This window comes from Oratosquilla oratoria, chromosome 3 (genome assembly GCF_046742065.1).
Source record: "Oratosquilla oratoria isolate Oo_2021 chromosome 3, ASM4674206v1, whole genome shotgun sequence".
In the NCBI taxonomy this organism is placed as follows: Eukaryota; Metazoa; Arthropoda; class Malacostraca; order Stomatopoda; family Squillidae; genus Oratosquilla; species Oratosquilla oratoria.
The window spans coordinates 36,757,592-36,779,041 of NC_134779.1; the positions used below are offsets into that span (position 1 = coordinate 36,757,592).

At 45.1% G+C, this 21,450-nt stretch overlaps 1 protein-coding gene across 5 annotated transcripts in view; it reads right to left on the reverse strand.

Moving 5' to 3' along the window:
- The window catches only part of LOC143021605 (uncharacterized), a 477,388-nt gene that overhangs the window by 32,204 nt on the left and 423,734 nt on the right, over nt 1-21,450 (reverse strand). For all 5 annotated transcript variants that reach the window (XM_076179208.1, XM_076179235.1, XM_076179214.1 and 2 more), the window contains 3 exons: nt 10,077-10,622; nt 7,786-7,872; nt 4,680-5,084 (listed from right to left, as the gene is read on the reverse strand). In XM_076179208.1, the coding sequence (XP_076035323.1) occupies nt 4,680-5,084; nt 7,786-7,872; nt 10,077-10,622 (1,038 nt within the window). The remainder of the gene's footprint in view (nt 1-4,679; nt 5,085-7,785; nt 7,873-10,076; nt 10,623-21,450) is intronic.

A 21,450-nucleotide genomic window follows, 5' to 3' on the forward strand; every position in this document is an offset into this window, starting at 1 on the left:
GAAAGAGAGAAGGGGAGAGAGGAGAAAGACGTTTTTGAGTTGCTTGGGTATAGCCCCGCCAATATTATATATATATATATATATATATATATATATATATATATATATATATATATAAATATATATATTATCTATATATATATTATATATATCATATATATCATATATATATATATACATATATATATATATATATATATTGATCTCTTCCAATTTTCGCCAGGCGGTTTTGATCATCTCTTCCAATTTCCGCTAGGCGGTTTTATTCAATCGAGGGTCAATGTAAACACGTCATATCCGGGGTATTACTGTGTCTTCTTCATTTCCACGGTCAAAAAGCTTTATCCTCCTCAAATAGAACTGATTTTTTTCTTTGACAACCTCTAGGACTCCTCGACCTCTTCGTCCTCGGCGCGTTACTGCCCCCCCCCCAAGGATAGAAGCACTGGTTACTGGCGACGATGTGTAGCACTTCTTCCTTTTGGGAGAAGTTCAGTGAATCCCTCCCACTCTCGCCAAAGGGGGGAGGAAGTATCGTGGTGGTGGAAGGGGAGAGATAATATTTCTATTCCATTCTCTGGGGGAGGACGATGAGAGGGGGAAGAGGAGGAAGGGGGAGGAGAGGGAGGAAGGGGGAGGAGGAGGAGGAGGGAAAAGGAGGGAGGAGAATGGGAGAGAGCTCTTTCCTCCCCACTCCTCCACGCCCCGAACTTGGGGCACAACGACGACCTCAGGAGTGTGGCGGCGGCGGAGACGACGAAGATGTGTCAAGGAGGAGGAGGAGGAGGAGGAAGAGGAGGAGGCCAGGTGGTGCCCCCTTCTTGTGTGTGCATCTTTACTAAAGCAAAGATCTTATTCAACGTGGGCGGTGCCGACGCCCACGTGTAAACCCGAGTTCATGTGGGCGGTGGTATGATATGAAGAAATAATATTGAATAAATAATAAACAATAAAAACCAACTAAATTTACAAATATTAAGTAAAAACAAAATAAAAAATATATATTGAACTAAAATAAATAATAGATAAAAATATTAAATATTTCTCAAACTAATTCCAATTATACCCTTTTAATATCAAGTGGATACAAAACGAGTTTTTTATTTTCATACACATTTCTTATGTATAAATGGACACGTATACTTTTATATCTACTATAAAGAAGACGTATTGGTACTTCACGTTCTTGTCGTCATCGTTCTTAAAATAGGTCAAAGTGGGCGTCGAGGAGAGAGACAGAGAAAGAGAGAGAGAGAGAGAGAGAGAGAGAGAGAGAGAGAGAGAGAGAGAGAGAGAGAGAGAGGGGGGGGGGAAGGGGGAAGTTCGTAATGTAAACCGGAATCAATCACAATTATCAAAATTCTAATCAATCCACTAACGATAAAAAAATCCATCCATCAACAATAACATTAATTCAACCCCATTTCCGAGTAAAAACGGAGTTTTCCCCCTTCAAATGAATAAAATCGCCTGGCGGCAGGTGAAACAAATGAAGAGCGGCTGGACAATGACAGACCAGGCTGTTGGCGCGAAATTAATTCGCTTTAAAAAATGCGTGATGGATTGAACCGGTGACCACTTAGACAGGTGCCCTTGTCATTATATTCGTTTTGTGGCAACATCAAACCGGATGGACACGTTTCAAAAAGAATTTTCTCCCACAAAATAAGTAAATAAGAATAAATTAATCAAACAAACCCTTAGTAAAAATTATAAAATACGGAAACTGATATCAACGCGGTAGACTCACGGCTCCAAATACGAGTACAGTAGTGTTTATGTGTATGTTTGTTTATATATATATATATATATATATATATATATATATATATATATATATATGTGTGTGTGTGTGTGTGTGTGTGTGTGTGTGTGTGTGTGTGTGTGTGTGTGTGTGTGTGATAAACTGCATCAAATTAGCTCAGAAAAATCGCTAGAAATATACCATCATTTCGCGAGTCGTTATAGTCACCATGGTAAGCACCAAGTACAAACGCGAAAAATAAACAAATAGTAAATAAATAGACATATAAAAATCATCAACCAAAATTAATAAATTGAACGAAACAGACGTGTAAGGTCACACTCCAGTTTTATGTTCATCTATACAAGTCTGACCTACTCTCGGCGGCGGCAGCAGCAGAAGACAAAAGCTCCAGAGACAAAAGCCGAGGCCGGACAATGGCGCTGGCTGGCACAGCTGACTGAAAGAATGTCAACTCTTTGCCCAACACACAAATAAACGAAATCTATCTGGTTATCGCTTAATATAAAATGATAATAATAATAATAATAATAATAATAATAATAATAATAATAACAATAACAATAATAACAATAACGTCAACAATAATAGCAAATATAATAATCCAATATACTCGTCGCTTAAAATCACGCGAATACCAAAATATTCGTTAAACGAACAGCCGGTTTAAATTTTCAAATTCAAATTGATAAAGACGATGAACTAACGATTTTAACGATTTCTGTGAGGTCTGTACGCGCGCGCGCTCTCTCTCTCACTCACTCACACACTCACACACACACACACACACACACACACACACACACACACACACACACACACACACACACACACACACAGAGTGCTTGAGCAAGCAGTGTTAGCTTGCCTGGCAGCCCCAAGACCTATTGTCTCCTAATCGAATTGTGGGCACTCATGTCAAGCACGCCAAGACAAGCCAACAAGTAATTGTTCAACCAGGACGTGTTACAACATGTTACGAGGGTGGAGGGAGGGGAGGGGAGGGGGAGAGTACAATCTCTTCCACTTCAAAGTGACCCGCGTGTTTTGCGATGTCGTTGTTTCTTTACGTCAGGCATCTACGATGTTCGTAAGTCTTCGAGGTCGCAAGTAAGCAGATTAGGTTAGGTTAGATCTGGGGGTATGTTGTGGTTGTAGGTCCTGTGAGGTTGGTTTGGGTGAGTTTGTGGATGGGTGGGTGGGTCTGTGGATGGGTCTGTGGGTGAGTGAGTTTGTGGATAACGTCAAAACACCCAGCCAGATCCATTTACTTCCACCAAACACACAGCATCAAGCAACGTACTGGGGCTAATAATTTGAAACAAAATATAATCAAATCTATAATATCAAACGTTATAATTAATTTCAAGGATAAATACGAATACACAATTAAAAGAAAATAGGATTAAGAGTTTATTATTTTCCACGGGTGGGGAGCCTTCATAGTATGAAATCTGGTGATTGGTTGAATGGATAATGGCTATAGAGAGGCTAGAGAAGGCTAGAGAGGGCTAGAGAGGCTAGAAGTATCCGGGCATGCCCGTAGGGTCTCTAGATTGGATAGGGTGCCTTCTAGTAGGCCGCGATCTAGGCTAGTTTAAGCTCCTAGATAAGAACCTAGCAACCTTGTATTCACTAGTCCCAATATGCAGTGACATCACTCGAACATGTGGTGCTCACGCCACGAGCCGCCTCGCGGCTTCAGAAACCTTTGCCCTCAGTGCCCGGACAGCCAATGAGGGTAACTGGGAGTCACTGGTGAACTAAGAAGACTCGAGCTCTTGTCTACGTAGTTACGAGGAAGAGTTGGGGCACCGACGCGCCAGAGAGCTTAGAAAACGGGAACCACATCGTCGAACATTTGGTCAAATAATAGGCAATAAGCATTTTCAGCCCTCTTGGGGGGGCGAGAGGGAGGGACCCGCACTAATCGGCCGTTTGTGTTTGCAAAAGTGGCCATTATCGAAAAAAGCAAACATAATCCCGATGTCAATGTATATTCCATCAAAGAGCAATGGGCTTTCCTATTAATGTTCCTTGATGCGGTCAATAATCGGAACGGCGACTGTGAACGCCATTGTCAATAACACCCACACCCACACAAAAATACATAATATATATATATATGTATATATATATATACATATATATATATATATATATATATATATATATATACACACACATGATTATGTCTATATAACTCCAACCATTGACCGTGAGATGCGATTAAACAAAAATAAGATTCAGGGGGTGAAGATGAATATGAAGATGAAAAAGAAGAAGATGAGGGGGAGGAAGAAGAGGAGGAGGACGAAAAATAGGAGAAAAGAGGAGGATGAGGAGGAAGAGGAAAAGGAGGAGGAAGAAGAGGAGAGGGAGGAAGAAGAGGAGGAGGAAGATGATAAGAGGAGGAGGAGGAGGAAGAAGAGGAGGAGGAAGAAGAGGAGGAGGAAGAAAAAGAGGAGTAAGAGTGGAGAAGTATGGATAGAACGATAAGATTAAGAAGAAAAAATATCGAGAAGGAGAATGAAAAGGGAGGAAAAGATAAAAAAAGAAATAAAAAGAGGAGGTAAAGATGAAAAAGAAGAAGACATTCAAGTCTCAATCCTTAACCGAATAAAATCTTTCGGCTCAGGCTAAAAAATAAATATATAAACAAATAAAAATAAATATCATTTCGCATTCACGGTAACGATAATGACACGGTACCCCCCCCCCGTACCCTACGTCGTCCCTCCAAATACCCAATCGTGACACAAACGTTCTATGTCTTCTTTGCGTGACAGAACGTTTCTGTCCTCCCCAACGTTTCCACGGTGTCTCGAAGACAGACAGTGAAATGAGGTGCCCCCCCCCCACCTGGTGGCACTGTCCACCGAGGCAGTGCCGAACAGTGAAACGCTCTACTTACGTGGAGATGGTGGAGGTACTGGACGTGCGGATGGGTTGCGGCCGCCGCCGCTGCTGCGGCATGGGCGTGGAATGGTGTGACCAGCGTGGGCGGCACCTGCGGACTCCCAGGCATCTGCGTCACGCTCTGGCCCGCTGCGGCCGCCGCAGCCGCAAGCTGCGGCAGGGAGCTTTGCCCCATGGTAGCGCTCACTCCCTGCGGAGGAGCCAGTTGGTGGATTCCGCCCTGCCCCGCGCCTACGCCTCCGCTGTACATGGGCGTGTGGGCGGGCGGCGGCTGCGTGGGCGGGAGCATCTGGGCGGAGGAGGGCGGGAGAAGGGAGGCGGCGGCGGCGGCGGCGTGGTGGGCGGCCGGGTGCGCGCCCACGAATCCCGAATATTGCTGTGGGCCGACACAGCCTCCGACCTGGAAGGCAAAGAGAAAGAAAACTCTTGAACGACTTCGAGAGAGCGAGAGCGAGAGCGAGAGAGAGAGAGAGAGAGAGAGAGAGAGAGAGAGAGAGAGAGAGAGAGAGAGAGAGAGAGAGAGACATCGAGGTGGGCGGGCGGGTTAACGAAGCGCCCGTGTGTCTTACGCCCGCGCCCGTGTGGAGGTGGGCGGTGGGGAGAAGAGGGTGGGGGGCAGGAGGTGTCACTAAAGAGAATAACACATTCTGTACGTCAAGGTATTCTGACGAGCAGGCTGGCTGGCAGAACCTAGCATGCTTTATGAGGCCTGGCACTGGGGGGGAGGGGGGCAGGAAACATTGGGGGGAGGGGGGGATGGCTGGTGGACAACGTTGTCTAAAACTTAATTTCCAAAGCCCACATATTTTGGGGGGAAAGAGGAGGACGAGGATTTAGTCAGAAAACAATCCCCCCTCCACCCCTCCCTGTTTTTTTTTTTGTTTTTAATCCAAATACTTTAAGGGGAAGTGGGGGAATTACTTCATTTGAAAACTTACACATTTTAAGGGTTAGGAGGCGGTAAAATATTGGAGAGGGAGGGGGGAATATGACATGAAACGGGTTAACGACCATGCATGCAAACACACTAATTAACTGGGGAAACAACACTGGGAGACTTATCAAGTTAAATTTCAAGCCAAATTCATCATTAACTCTGTCCAAACACAAGGACAAAAGCTTAACAGGATAATCGTAAATTTATACGGGATTTGCGTTAATCATTATAATATAACGAGCTGGTAAAGCGGCTTAGCGAAAAAAGCGAGCGAGTGAGGCTATAATATGTAGCGACGAGGGTCTATGCGAGGCTAGCTAAAGCGAAACGACGCCTAATGAGAAGCAGAAAAGAAATTACGACGCCATCCTTATTTACAAGATTAAAAGCATCAAGATGAAACTAAGTATTAAAAGCATTAGATGAAACCACGTATTAAAAGCATCAAGATGAAACCACGTATTAAAAGCATCAAGATAAAACCACGTATTAAAAGTATCAATATGAAATTACATATTAAAAGTATCAAGATAAAATTACTTATTAAAAGCATCAAAATGAAATTACTTATCAAAAGCATCACGATAAAATTATGTAGCGTCAAGATGAAACTGCGTATTAAAATCATCAAGATAAAATTACGTATTAAAAACATCATGATGAAACTACGCATTAAAAGCATCAAGATGAAAAGGGAGATGTTTCTTCACGTGCAAGAAGTGCAAAATTATGGAATGGCTGATTGCAAAGTAAAGGTTTGGGGCATGGATCTACGTGAGGGCAACTGGCATGTGGATCCATCATGATGATATGATGGCAGCCACCCAAAAGACAACTGGGAGAGCAGTACCAAGTACCCAGATTTTGTCCTCACCCGATCAAAAACCACTGGTATCAAATGAAAGGGAAAACAGTTACGAGCAAAAGTTCTGATTTTTTTCTGTCGAGTACGTGACATATTTTCCTATGCAGTATTTAATTCATAGTACGGTAATTTTATTGAATAGAAAAAAGAATACCTGTCAAAGAATTTGAGTTTTATATAATGAAAAACTATGGGTGGCAAGAGTCTTTTTTGCTACATTCGTTTAGGTCATTTTACCACGGAAATTTACGACGGAAACGAGTCTAGACTAGACCGTAAATCTACGACGACCAAACAAGCTTCCTAGAAGCCTATTATTTCACAACAAACTGATATATAATCATAATTAAACTTGTTCACATATATCTAGGCTCGTCGTAGACTGATAATTATCATTAAGCTCGTTTACATGCCAAAATCTAGGCTCGTCGATGACTGATAATTATCGTTAAGCTCGTTTACATTCCAAAATCTAGGCTCGTCGGCATGGTACACCCGCAATGTAAACAAAGAAGTTTGTTTCAGTTCCCTTCCAGACGAGTTTAGAATGTAGTACTACTTCACGCAGTGGGAAGGCAGGGATGGGCAGAAGAGGGGATGGGGGGGACCAAGAGATGTAATTAGGACAAATGCCGACTTGCTAATGAGGCCTAATCCCAAGGCTTGCAAGCTGAGATAAAGAAGATAACACAATCCTTGACGATGCAATTACGTAGGAGGCGATGGCTTGTTAAGGAGAAGCGGAAACAAAAGGGGAGACAAAGCATCTAATAACAAGTAAACAGAGTGGTTATTGCAGGTTGCTGTTTTTTGGGGGGAGATGGAGGACCTAAGCATAGGGTCCCCTAACGCGATCTAAGACCTTCTCCCGAAGTTAGGATATGTACTAAAACACTACTTGGCAACGCTGTACACAGTAAGACTAAGCGGATTTGTGGCACGAAAGACAAAAAGCACGTTCCATTACACATGAGATTAATTATGTGAAACGTGACGTGTATTGGCATGGGAAAGAACCACTTGATAAATGCACTTAAAAAAAAATCACATTAACTGATGGTATGAAAGCGGGCATTTCAGCTGAATTGCAGAACTTACTTTCTGTCTGGAAGAACTGAGGCAAGGACCTACCTGGCACTGCCAAAGGAGGGATTGTGCCCAGTGTATACTGACCCAAGGACCTACCTGACACAGGTGACAGCTCACAGAACGGAAGAAAGAGCGAGCGAGCGAGCGGATGTGTGTGCATACTCAACCAAGGACCTACCTGACGGAGACGTGGGAGAATAGAATACCTACCTGGTACTGGTGAAGAGGGGGGTTGGAGCACAGGAACGAATGCACGTTGCAGTGAGGAACCCTCGAGCCACCGTAGCCACTACCAACCTGGAGGGGACATCACCGTTGTAGTTCATTGTACTCTAACTACGCCGTGCGGTGATCTAAGTACTCTAGTGCTTTGCTAGTGTCGACCCATCTAAGAAGTGCGTTTTAGTGGTGTGTGTGTGTGTGCATGGTTTTAGTGGGCGTTACCAATGCACTATAAACCGCTTAACCTCCACTAACTTAACCCACACTGAGCTTCTCACTAAACTGGGTTCACACTAAACGTCTTCACCTGCTTCTGGAGGTCCTCCGAGAAGGGCATCGGAGAGAATCAGCTCCCCGTCTCCCATCTTTGTAACACATCAACACCCTTACCTCTGGAGGTGCAACCCTGAGGGCCTGGCTTTCGATCTCTACACCGATTCCAAAATCTTAATGATCCTTAACTACTCCCCCCTCCCCCAGTCCCCGACCCAACCTTTTCCCACAAGGTGATTTATCTCAGGGTGAAGTGTGGACCCTGTAGGGCAGCCTGACGTCATCCCACCCCAGGGCGTCGATCACCCCAGTTCCCCCAGGGAGTGTACATTGGTTACCATCGAGGAAATATATATATATATATATATATATATATATACAATCATACGTATTTATATATATATATATATGTATACATATATACATGTATATATAAATATATATATATATATATATATATACACACACACACATACATATAGCAACCCAACCTTAAAGGCACTTTAAAATATTGCCAATAAAGATGTTTTTATAGAAAAGAGGCTTCCCGCACCTCCTTTGTAGACGGTAAAAAGTTCGAAGAAAAACGTCTGGACAAATATATATATATATTACCCATAAGGCTTAAAGTTGTCCCACAAGATTAAGATAAAAATATGTAACTAATATTTTAGTATAAATTAAAGACATTCTCCTTATAATGATATATCAGAACATTACTACTACAAAACTTTAAGCATCTTCATTATTGCTACTATTCCTCTCACTAATACAACTAGTACCGTTACTACTATTATTACTATTACTACTACTATTATTACTATTACTACTACCACCATCACCATTACTATCACTACCACCACTACTATGTTACAACTACTAATACTACTGTTACAACTACTACTACTACTACTAATGTTACTGCTCCTATTTCTACTATTACTACTGTTGTAGCTACTACTATTAAATTAATGTTGCACACGAATAAAATTTTGAATAAACGACATTTCATTCCTGTACCTCTTCCAAACCAAGCTGTCCACATAATCCCATTTCATGTTCTTTTTTACATGGTTTTATTTTATTTATTTATCTATCTATTTATTTATTTATTTCTATTTCATTAAGGATCTTTGAGGTTATTACGGATAACAGTTAAAATTAATTTAAAGTCTTCAATTTCATGCTTTCGGACAATGTTTGGCCAATGAGCGTTAGAGTATCGAAGAAAAGGGGCGGAGCTTCTGAAGCTCCGCCTTACAAGTCAGTGCTAAAAGGGCTCAAGACACAACGCTTACATTACATACGCTAAATAAAATCATAAATAAATGCCCATCATTATAATTAGTCAGTTAATATCATGAACTAATATGCCCTCTGTTTAATTTACCAATTCCACTAAAGACAGCAAGTCTCTACGACAAATGACAGTGATAAATCTTCTACTATTACTACTACTGCTGCTGCTACTATTATGCTACGATTACTGATCATACTTCTATCATTACTACCTTTACTATTAGTTTAACTATTAGAGCTACTGCTGATTACAGATCACAATATCAAGTAACAACAACAATGCAATGCAATGTCTAGAAGTCTACAACCAACGTAGCTGTATTGTACTTTAGCTATTTTGGTGGGTATAAATTTATAAATATTATATTACATTTTTCTTGTTAATTGGCACTGTGATCTGTATCCGCCCATGCAAGTACGATACAACACTACCAGTTTCAATGTTACAATGTCGACCACAAAAACACACGAAAAAATCTTTACGTAGAGTATATTGCAAATTTTGCAAAATCATTGCCAAAAACAATACAGCTTCTCCGTAATATAATATTCATCAAAACTTACATAATAATAAATTTGTTTACAGAAAAAAAATCACTGTCCAATATGGGACACTAATATTACTTTAAAAAAAAACAGTACAACGATTACTACTAATAGTGAAGAAGTAGACTTTACTGATACTAAAATCACTATTTTGAACTTACAGGATGAGTTTGTGCTTGCACGTGGTGACTGTGGGTGTGGTTGAGGGGATGCCCATGGTTCGGGTGATGGTGGGCATGCTGTTGCTGTTGGTGGGGGTGATGGTGGTGGTGGTGATGGTGGTGATGACCTGGAGGCTGTGGTGGCTGAGGTTGTGTTGTCGGTGTCGTACACATAATCGACGACGACGCAGTCCGGGTGGGATGGTGATGATGATGATGGTGTTGAGGTTGTTGTTGTTGTTGTTGCTGTTGTTGTTGCTGCTGCTGTTGAGCTTGGTGGTGATGTTGCTGTGGTTGCTGCTGCTGTTGCTGTTGTTGTTGTTGCTGTTGGTGGTGGTGATGGTAGTGGTGGTGTGGTTGGTGGTGGTGGTATTGTTGTTGTTGTTGCTGTTGTTGCTGCTGTTGTTGTTGTTGTTGCTGTTGCTGGTACTGGTGGTGGTGATGCTGTTGTGCTTGTTGCTGCTGTGCCTGCTGCTGCTGCTGTTGTTGTTGCTGTGTCGACCCAACCCCACTACTCATAGTCGACATTGCCAGAGAGACCGGCACCTAGAGGGAAGACGAAAAAACGTCACCAATTAATCACAACTCACAAATAAAAACACAAAGACACCAGCAAATAAATAAACAAGTAAACGAATAATAATCCTAAGATATGTCCAAATAATTACAGGATATACGAGGATAACTAAATCAATGACAGCTCGTCATAACAAGTCACTAAACTAGTAATGGTCAAAGATCTCACAAACAAAACTGTCCACTACGCCCAGCTACTCAACCCGCACTCGTCGAGGTCTGGCAGGAATCAAAATACAAATTACGAAAGCTTCTTAGGTGCCTGACAGTGGCTGTCAAATCTTAGAAATAGTGCAACATCGGCAAAATAATATCTGGACGAAGACCTTGGTCACGTGACTGGAGGTACAGTTCCCTACGTTTGCAATAAAACCAATTTAATTTGTAGGCTGGAAACGACACCAATTATTTTGAGCAAAAACCAATACAACGACAGTATACACAAAAAAAAAAAATCGAAAGAATAGCAAGATGGAGCGAAATGAAAGATCGGGAATGATGTAAATACGAGCTCGGAAGCTATGACGTCATTGGACAACCCTGGCGACATTCTGCACCCCGATGTGTAACCTACTCCTGCTCACGTGTAAATACCAACTGTGTAAAAATGGACCCTCCCCCTTGAAACTGGACCCGGGATAAATTTTCCACAGCAGATGATAGAACCCGGGTCCAATTTCAGTGAGGTCCATATTCCATTTTACAGAGATGAGATAGAAAATGGATCGCCATAGAAAATGGACCCCGAGGTCCATTTTCCGCAGTGGAAACCGGACCCCCTGTTCAAAATATTAATCTAACCTATCATTTCTCTTTCATTTCATGAATTCAATAAATCAATTAAAAACGAATTTATCTCACACTTGAACCATTACTTGATGGAACACCCAAGGTAACAACTGAAATGAACTGACGTCACTTTGAACATCTGGGAACATCCAGACACACTTGTTCATCTGATCATAGGAAGAAATAATAGGGATTTGTTCACACAACGATGAATAACAAAGCTGAGAGGGTATGACTGGCGGATTTAGGAAAAAACTGACATCATCTGTACAGAAAACGGGATCAACAGACACATTACTGACAGCTTCAAATGCACGTTAGCATATATGGCAGTCATTCGTAGAGGGAGGGAGAGAGAGAGAGAGAGAGAGAGAGAGAGAGAGAGAGAGAGAGAGAGAGAGAGAGAGAGAGAGAGAGAGAGAGGGGGGGGAGTCATGCAATACAAATACAAATTCACAAAACAAAATCCTTCAGAGAACAACTGATAAATACACATAAAATAAATACGTTACTAGAACATTCCATTTTCGTCCCTTTTCCCCATGACATAAATATATAAAGCAATTCATTTTGACTCGTCATGGCCAGCTAGCTTGATCGCCCCCCCCCCAAGGCAATAAGCGGATTTTCCACTGCAGTGCTAATGTGGTATTATCGAAACAATATAAATTGATACGAGAGAAAAAAAAAGGGGGGAGGACTAAATTTCATGCAATCAATACGCTTACTGACACCCCTACGGAGAAGAGTAACGCAGCTCTATTTGACTAGGAGACTTAATCTGTCACCCTTTCCATATCTCCTTTACCCATTTTAGGGATTTAGCCCGATATCATCCCAATCAATATTTCTGAACGAAAATATCTCACTCAGGTTGACCGTTACTCTGCGTTCAACGACGGTGGGTGCTCTGTGCGAAAAGGGCGTACTCCCTATAGCAAGTGTACGCGACTCAAGCCTTTTTAACCCGGTAAGTAGACGGTCAACTGCGCGCTGCGATGTTGATTAACCCAAGCATAGTATCTCGGCCTCAAAGTACTCAAGAAAGCTGCAGCTAGTGTTACCACGCACGGGAAATTCAGCCACGAGACTAATTACTAAAATAGTAGTGGTAATATGTCAAGAAATAATTGAGTGTGAGGAGGAGGGGGCGTGTGCGTGTACACACAGAGGGGTAGTTCACACACACGCACACACACACATTAAAGGATATAAACAAGATTGTGAGAATACAAGAAAAATATAATTGTCCCCATCATCCTGTTAATGAGGCAAACCGTACTGCTCGTTTATGTTAAGATGAGAAAAAAATATTCCCATTAAAAGAAAGAAGAAAGATGAAATCCTTAATTTGTCCAAAACAACGAAAGGAAGATCATTTATGCGATCAAAGAGTGATAGGGGACCACAAAAAAAAAAAAAAAAAAGGGGCCTGAGGAATATCAAGAAACATTTTCTATATAAATGCACCAACTATTATAATAGACTCAAATGTAAACAGACAAATAAGTAAATACAAAAATGAATCTGAACCAAATTTGGAGAAAAAACACACACGCGTAGCCCCTTCCTTGTATTGTATAATTAAGTAATTACAATTAAGCGCGCGTGCACACACACACACACACACACACGCACACACACACACACACACGCACGCACACACACACCACACGCACGCACACACACACCACACGCACGCACACACGCGCGCGATCTTAATCCTCAGAATCTTTCTAACTTTTCCCCCGAACGAACAGACTTCCTAATCACGGAAGACATCTTAAGAAGACATTCTTTTTTCTTAATAAGAATCTCCCCCCCACCCCAGCCCCCCAGCCCTTGCATGGAAGAATGAATAAGTTGAGGGCGAAGGGGGGGAGGGGAGGGGAGGGGGAGAGAGCGTGATGCCTGTTCCTCATTCCAGGGGGGGGGGAGTCGCTGGTGTGGGGGGAGGGGGAGGGGGAAGGATTTTTTTTATTTTCAAATTGGTTAGGTTCTATCGAAAAAGCTACAACAGGTTGATGGTATGAGCTAACGGATCCCGATGGGGGGGGGGGAATAGATGGACATAACCCTCCACTTCCTCCCTCCTCCCAGGGGGCGACGCCCCTGCATCCGCCTCTAAAGGACTCCAACATCATCATCGTCGTCGTCGTCGTCATCACCGTATTGTGACGTCACCAGCTTGTTTATGGTGATGAGGAGGAATTTGGGACAAACTGTCCACTGATGGACAACTGTTCCAGCCCAACGGGGTAGCGGGAAAGGGAAGAAGAAACAGTAGAGGATGGAGAACGATGGGGAAGGGAGGAGTAGTGAAGAGGAAGGAAGAAGAGTTAGAGGGATGAGGAGGGAGGAAAGAGGAAGAGGAGCAGGGAGGATGAGGGAACAGAAAATAGGAAGGAGGAAGAGGAGGAGGAGGAGGGGGAGGAAAGAGGAGGAGGGGGAGGAAAGAGGAGGAGGGGGAGGAAAGAGGAGGACGAGGAGGAGGAGGAGGGGGAGGAAAGAGGAGGACGAGTAGGGAGGATGAAGGAAGTGGAATAAGGGGGGATGAAGAGAAGGGGAGGAGAAAAGAGGGAAGAGAGATGAAGAGGAAGGAGGGAGGAGGAGGAGGAAAAAGGACGAAAAGGTGCTGACCTCAAGGCACAGGTGGTGGAGGGAGAGGAGGAGGAAGAGGTGGAAGTAGAGGAAGTGACAAGGGTAGCGCAAGAGGCACAAGTGGAAAGGGGAAATAAACGACTGACTGAAGCGAAAGAATGACGTGACAGAGGAGGTGGAGGAGGAGGAGGAGGAGGAGGAGGAGGAAGAGGAGGAGGAAGAGGAGGAGGAAGAGGAGGAGGAAGAGGAGGAGGAGGAGGAGGAAGAGGAGGAGGAAGAGGAGGAGGAGGAGGAAGAGGAGGAGGAGGAGGAGGAAGAGGAGGAGGAGGAGGAGGAGGAGATGTATTAGGGAGGAGCAAGAAGTACAGGAGAAACTTTCGATTTCTCCTCCAACTAATGCTCGGTGTGTGTGTGTGTGTGTGTGTGTGTGTGTGTGTGTGTGTGTGTGTGTGTGTGTGTGTGTGTGTCTGCGTGTGCAAAAAAGTGTGGTAGCTATGCATGATGGGAAAGGAGTGAGGCAAGACAAAATATTGGGGATGGATGGGATGGATGGATGGATGGATGGATGGGAGGAAGGGAAGGAAGGAGGGAGGGGGAGAGAGGAAAGAAACACAGGCATACACACGCACACACATTTTAAAGACGATCTTCGCTGACCAGGTGCGTCCCTCCCTCCCTCTCTCTCTCTCTCTCTCTCTTACCCACACCACTCCTTTTCACTCCACATACTGCCCTTCCCTCCTTCCTTCACCTCTCCTCAGCGCCTAATTATTCCCTTCCTCTCCCTGAAGACGACGGGTAATGATGATGATGATGATGATGATGATGATGATGATGATGATGATGATGATGATGATGATGATGACGACGATGCCTCTGATCGGCCTCATGTCAGAATAGGACAGAAGCGCTGGTGAACTAGTCCCTAAAAACAACAACGTAAGTCTAAAGGGCGAGAGAGAGAGAGAGAGAGAGAGAGAGAGAGAGAGAGAGAGAGAGAGAGAGAGAGAGAGAGAGAGAGAGAGAGAGAGAGAGAGAGAGAGAGAGAGAGAGAGAGAGAGAGAGAGAAAGAGAGAGAGAGAGAGGGCTAATGGCGGCTCACACGTGTTGACGCATGCTGCTTACGTGTTTAAAACGAACAACGACAGATACGAAACTTCACTTTTACGGGTCACTCGAATAAACAAGGTGGATTAAGTCTCATAAATATGAAGAAGGAAGAGGAGGAGGACGAAGAGGAGGAGGAGGAGGAGGAGGGGAGGAGGTGGAGGAGGGGCGGAGGTGGAAGGGGAGGTGGAGGGGAGTTGGTGACAACACATTTGGGCACTTAGAGTTATAGTGAGTATGGTGATTGTGGTAATGGTAGTGATAGTGATAGTGGCGGTGGTGGTAGTGGAGGTGGTAGTGGTGATAGTGATGGTGGTGTTAGTAGTTGTGATTCTCCAGTCTCCCTTTTCTGTGCTAACACCACCTAAAACCTTTATCCCGACAGTCCCCAAGGTAGGGAGGGGCGGTAGGTGCTGTCACTGCCCCCCCCCGGGGGTGGGGGGAAGGGGATCGACTGAGGCCGCACGTGGGGATGTGGGGGGGGAGCCTGAAGACACGTGTCCTCCTGTGTCTCAAGGGAGGGAAGGAGAGTGGGAGGGAAGGAGGGAGGGGAGGTGGAATGGAGGGAAGAAGGGAGTGAAGGAGGAATGGAGGAAGGAAAGGGAGGGAAAGAGGGAAGAATGGAGGGAAGGAGTCTCTTCAGCGGGCATGGAAGGCGAAGTGGACACGAGAGAGAGAGAGAGAGAGAGAGAGAGAGAGAGAGAGAGAGAGAGAGAGAGAGAGAGAGAGAGATAAGGACCTCAAGAGATAATTAGGATGACCTAAACATCATGACGTCAGGGGGCAATGAATCCAGAAGACTTGGAGGAGGAAGAGGAAGATGAGGAGGAGGAAGAGGAAGATGAGGAGGAGGAGGAGGAGGAGGAGGAGGAGGAGGAGGAGGAGGAGGAAGAAGATGAGGAGGTCGAGAAGATGGCCAGGAGGGCATGGCAAGCTCCTGGCGAGACGGAGGGAAGGGAAGGGAAGGGAAGGGAAGGGAAGGGAAGGGAAGAGAAGGGAGGGAAGCTACGAACATAATTGGCCCTGTGCATCCAGGCGGCATCCTTGGCTCCTCCAAAACAATGTCGAAGAAAAAAAATATACGCATATATTTAGGTGGTGACGTATTTGACACTTATTACTTCGCACGGGTCAGACTCCAAACCGAGGAGATTTCTCTCATAAACCTACACAAAACTCTGGCGCGTTCAAGGACAAGTTCCTCTCCATCCCCCGGACATCGAAGACGAGGTTTCCATGTTGCCAAAGAACATGAAAACATATGCAGGCTAATGAGTTCGAGTCACGAGTCCCGAGTTCGATCCCCCGATATATTGTGCATCGGTCGGTCGTGGTTGGTGGTGGTTCTCTTTGACCGTTCGATGTCGACGACGACGACGACGACGACGACATTAACGAAGAAGGAGAACGACAACCCACGGGCCACAGAGAGATACAACGCGAGATTATTCACAAGGAGAGAAGCGCTGGTGAATTACAGTCCATAACAAAAACAACAACAACAACAACTGCACAACATCGACTTTGCCACAAACCCAACCGAAAGCCGGTGACGGTGATTATTTTATTATCAGCTGTCCTCCCAACAACCTGACGACTCTATTAAGCTTACGAAACCCCCAAGACATTTTCAAGGTTAACCAACAGGGATTTTCTAGGAACTTTTTTCGGGGTCAAAGGGAATAAAAATCACATTTCCCACCCCAAACCAACCTCATGCGTTATGCTAGGCCTCGCTTCACATGACCTCGTCTTCCCCCCCCCGCTCTCCCCCTCCCACCTCCTTCGTGGTCACCATCTGGTCCCTCGACCTTCCCTACGAGTCTCCTTCCTCGGCCTTTCTCCTTGGGCCTTCAAAAGTCCTTATCACAGGCCTTATCAACAACACAACCTCAACCACAACCACAACCACCTCCTCCTCCTCCTCTTTGTCTTTTTCGTAAATCCTTCAGATTCTTTGGTCGTCTTCCCTCTACCCCTCCTGCCTCTCGATTCCAGCCTCTCTCTCTCTCTCTCTCTCTCTCTCTCTCTCTCTCACTCTCTCTCTTCTTCTTCCTTTCAGAGTCTGTTTCTTGAAGTCTACCAGAACCCATCTATACATCCAAACCTCCCACGAGAGAGAAAGAGAGAGAGAGAGAGAGAGAGAGAGAGAGAGAGAGAGAGAGAGAGAGAGAGAGAGAGAGAGAGAAAGATACTTGCATCACCGGGTCTCTTCTTTTATTCTTCTTTTCTACTCTTTACTCCTATGTCTCTTTCTCTCCTTTCCCTTTTTACACATCTTACCTTCTCCTCCCCCTCCTCTCCACTATATTCCCCTCCCTCCCCCTCTCCACCCTTCTCTCCTTCTTCTCCTCCCTCCTCTCCACTACATTCCCCTCCCTCTCCTCCACCCTTCTCTCCTTCTTCTCCTCCCTCCTCTCCACTACATTCCCCTCCCTCTCCTCCACCCTTCTCTCCTTTTTCTCCTCCCTCCTCTCCACTACATTCCCCTCCCTCTCCTCCACCCTTCTCTCCTTCTTCTCCTCCCTCCTCTCCACTACATTCCCCTCCCTCTCCTCCACCTTTCTCTCCTTCTTCTCCTCCCTCCTCTCCACTACATTCCCCTCCCTCTCCTCCACCCTTCTCTCCTTCTTCTCCTCCCTCTTCTCAGTTTTCTCCCTTCATTTCCCCCGTCTCCGCCTCTCCTTATGCTCTTCCTCTTCTCTACACTCCTCTCCCTCTTCTCCACCCTCCTCTCCCTCTTCCCCCAACACAAGCCTGATCTGATGAGCCGAGATTACCTGCTTGGATTCGCGACGACGAGGAAGGCGCCCCCCTTCCCCCATCCCCCCCCTTTTAACCCCCCTCCCCCCTCTGTAGACTTCTCCGTTTCTTCCTCTCTTCGCATCTACCACTTTGTCGGTTTTGCTTTCCATTTTTTCTTTTCTTTTAATTAATTTCTATTTCAATTATTTGATTTCTACTGTACCTGTTCATTTTACATTCAATTACTTCCATTGTAATTTTGTATTCTATTCTTTTCTTTAATTTGTTTTTGCTAAAACATAGCTGCTTCTTGTCAACACGATGGAGCTTCTACAAGTTACTTTGTCGTCCGGCTTGTTAGACGAATACAATCGCAAAAATAAATAAATAAACAAGTAAAAACAATTTAAAATAAACGTAAGTAAATACATGCAAATAAAGACAAATAAACAAATAAATACAAATAAAGACAAATAATAGAAAATAAAATTAAATATCTAAACGAAATAAAGATAATAAAGAAATAAATAAAAATAAAAAAATAAATAAAAAGAGAAAAAAGGTGCATTGGCAACCGTGTCACAGAGTTAACGTTTGCCTGATCGATCCTAAACGTTTCCCTCGACGTTCCTCCTTTGAGGACACAAACCCGACCAGGAACCACCCCCACGCCCACGCCCTCAACACAACTCTCATTCTTTATCCAAGAGCTCACCTCCCCCCCCCTTCCCCCACCCCCCTTTTCGGGGGGAGGGGGTCTACGCCCCCTTCTCGCATAGAGATCCACCCCCCTCCACCATTCATATTTTGGTTTACCTTCCCCTCTCTCCCCAACCTTTAAACACGTGTCCTCCCCCCCTTTCACCCCCATCTCTCTTTGTGCTTCTAGTTTGCGCATGTGTCTTCTTCTGGCGCCCCCCCTCGCCCCCTCCACCCCCATCGCCCCTTTCCGGCGCCCGTACAAGCCCCGGGTACACGAAGGGGGGAGGGGGGGAGGGGGGGAAACGGACGGGCAGCCAACCACGAGCACCCCACGGAGCGCCACACACAACAATGACAGCGCCGGGAGCCAACAAAAGAGAGAAAAGAGAGAGAGAGAAAAGAGGCTCACTGGCGGAGGTGGAACCAAACGGATTGAGAAAGAGGAAAGGGGGAGAGGAAGATGGGAGTAAATGAAGGTTAGAGAGAGGGGGATGAGGGAAGGAAGAGAAGAAAGGAAGGGAAAGAAGGAAGGAAGGAAGGATGGGAGGAAAGGGAGGGGAGGGAAGGAAGAGAGGGAAGAGAAAGAAGAGGCAAAATGAGAAGGGCAGGAGAAACAAGAAACAAGTAAAGGTGGGATTGGGAGTGGGGCGAGTGGATGTAGGGGGGGGGGGTGGGAGTGTCGTCCACCTGGGACGTACAGTACTTCTTCTGGAAGCCCCCCAGATATATACCAGAGAGATATCTGGTTTGCGGGGTGGGGGGGAGGGGGAAGGGCGATGGGGGAAGGGAAGGAGGATGGGGAAGGGGGGTGGGGGAAGGGATGTGGGATAAGGGGAATGGAGGGGGAAGTGGGATCCAAAAAATCCACGACGAGAGTGACAAATACTGGAAGGGAAGGGGGAAAAGTAATGGGAAGGGGAGAGGGGGGGAGGAAAGGGGGATCGAAAGAATATATAAAGATCATGGCGAGAGAGGGAATGAAGAAAGGACGGTAGAGGAAGAGGAAGAGGAATGGGAAGGGGAAGGGGAAGGGGAAGGGGAAAGGGGAGGGGGGAAGGGAGTGAACGAAGCCGGCCAGCGATAATAGGGCCGGGGGGGGGGAAGCAGCACACAGTGGGGGGGAAGGGGGAGAGGGGGGAGGGTGCAGCCACGTCGTTCTGGAGAGGCACTCCAGGGGGGGGGAGGGGAGAGGACGAGAAGTGGGGGAGGGGGGCGAGAACAAGAGAGACGAAAGAAAAGATAATGATGCGAAAGGGAGGAGGGAGGAGGGAGGAGGAGGAGGAAAACGAGATCGAAGAAGTAAAAAACGAGGACACGGCGGGGGACGCCTTGAGGATGTTGAGGATGAAGAGGGTAATATTGAGGGTGGACATGAATGAGGTTGAGGAAGACTTACAGGAGGATAACGAGGAGGAGGAGAGGCAAGTCGAGGGCATAGAATAACGAGGTTGAGGGGGGAGAGGGGAAGGGGGGAGAGGGGAAGGGGGAGAGGGGAAGGGGGAGAGGGGAAGGGGGAGAAGGGAAGGCGGGAGAGGAGAAGGGGGAGAGGGGAAGGGGGAGAGGAGAAGGGGGGGAGTCATGACGTAAAGGGTGATAATGAGGCTTTTTTTAATCACGAGGAGGAAGAGGAGGAAATGTGGGAAAGGAGGAGAGGAGGAGAAAAGGGAGACAAGGAAAGGAGGGGGAAAAGGAGAAGAATAAATAGGAAAGGAGGATTGGAAGATTGATAAAGATTGAAAGGAGAAAACGAAGAAGGAGGAGGAGGAGGTAAAAGGGGAAGGAGGAGGAAGAGGAGGAGAATGAATAGGAAAGGAGGATTGGAAAATTTATGAAGAATGAAATGAGAAAACGAAGAAGAAAGGAGGCGGAGGAGGAGGAGACAAGGAGGAGGACACAGCTCTCGGTGGGAGGAAGGGGAGAGTGTGGGGGGGAGACAGATGGAAAGAACGAAGATGGTCCCCCCACCCGTCTCCCTCAGGAGAAATAAGAACCCTGGGTATTATTGGCACAGGGAATCATGGTGGGGGGGAGGGGGAGGGGGAGGGGGGACCATATGGAGCATGAAATGATGGTCCGTGAAAATGCTGAGACGGGCGGGGGGTGGGGGAGGGGGGAAGTGGGGGGAGCGTGATAAAGCAAACTTCCATTTCTTTTATTTGTTTTTAATTATTTCTATTTTTTTTTTTTTTTTTTTTTGAGACGGTGCGGTGAGGGTAAACTTTAATTATAATCTATTTTTAAATTCTTTGTTTAAATCAATTTATTTACTTAAACAATTAAAATGGGCTCTAAAATGTGGGAATTATGAGCACGCTTTCTAAATTGGCCTATTTTTGTCGTTTCTCTAAATTTCCATTCTTTAATGTATTTAATTTTATCTATCAATTCACTACTTGTTATCATCTCATTTTTATTGTTTTATTACTTCTTATTATATTTTCAGCCTATTTTATTCTTTTAAACAATCTATTCATAGTAAGATCTACTTTCAGATTCTTCCGCTAGTCGGCGCCAATGTCGTCAGTTTCCCGAAAAATATTTTAACCATCTTGATCAAAAACCATCGTTAAAACTAAGTGTTCCAAAAAATAGAGGCAAACAAAATGAAGATAAATAGATAAAAAGTGATAATAAATAACCTAATACATAAAAAAATTCTACGTCTTTCCAAATTATCATCAAATTATTCTGAAATACGACGACTGACAGAGATGAAAAGGTCCCCATTTTCTTCGATGGTTCTTGTTTACTATTTAGGGGGGAGGGAGGGGGGGTGGGGGGACGCTCTCCAACGGCTGGGCATAATTTATGCTCCCCCTCCCCCCACCCCCCACGGTTATCAAGTATCTCTCCC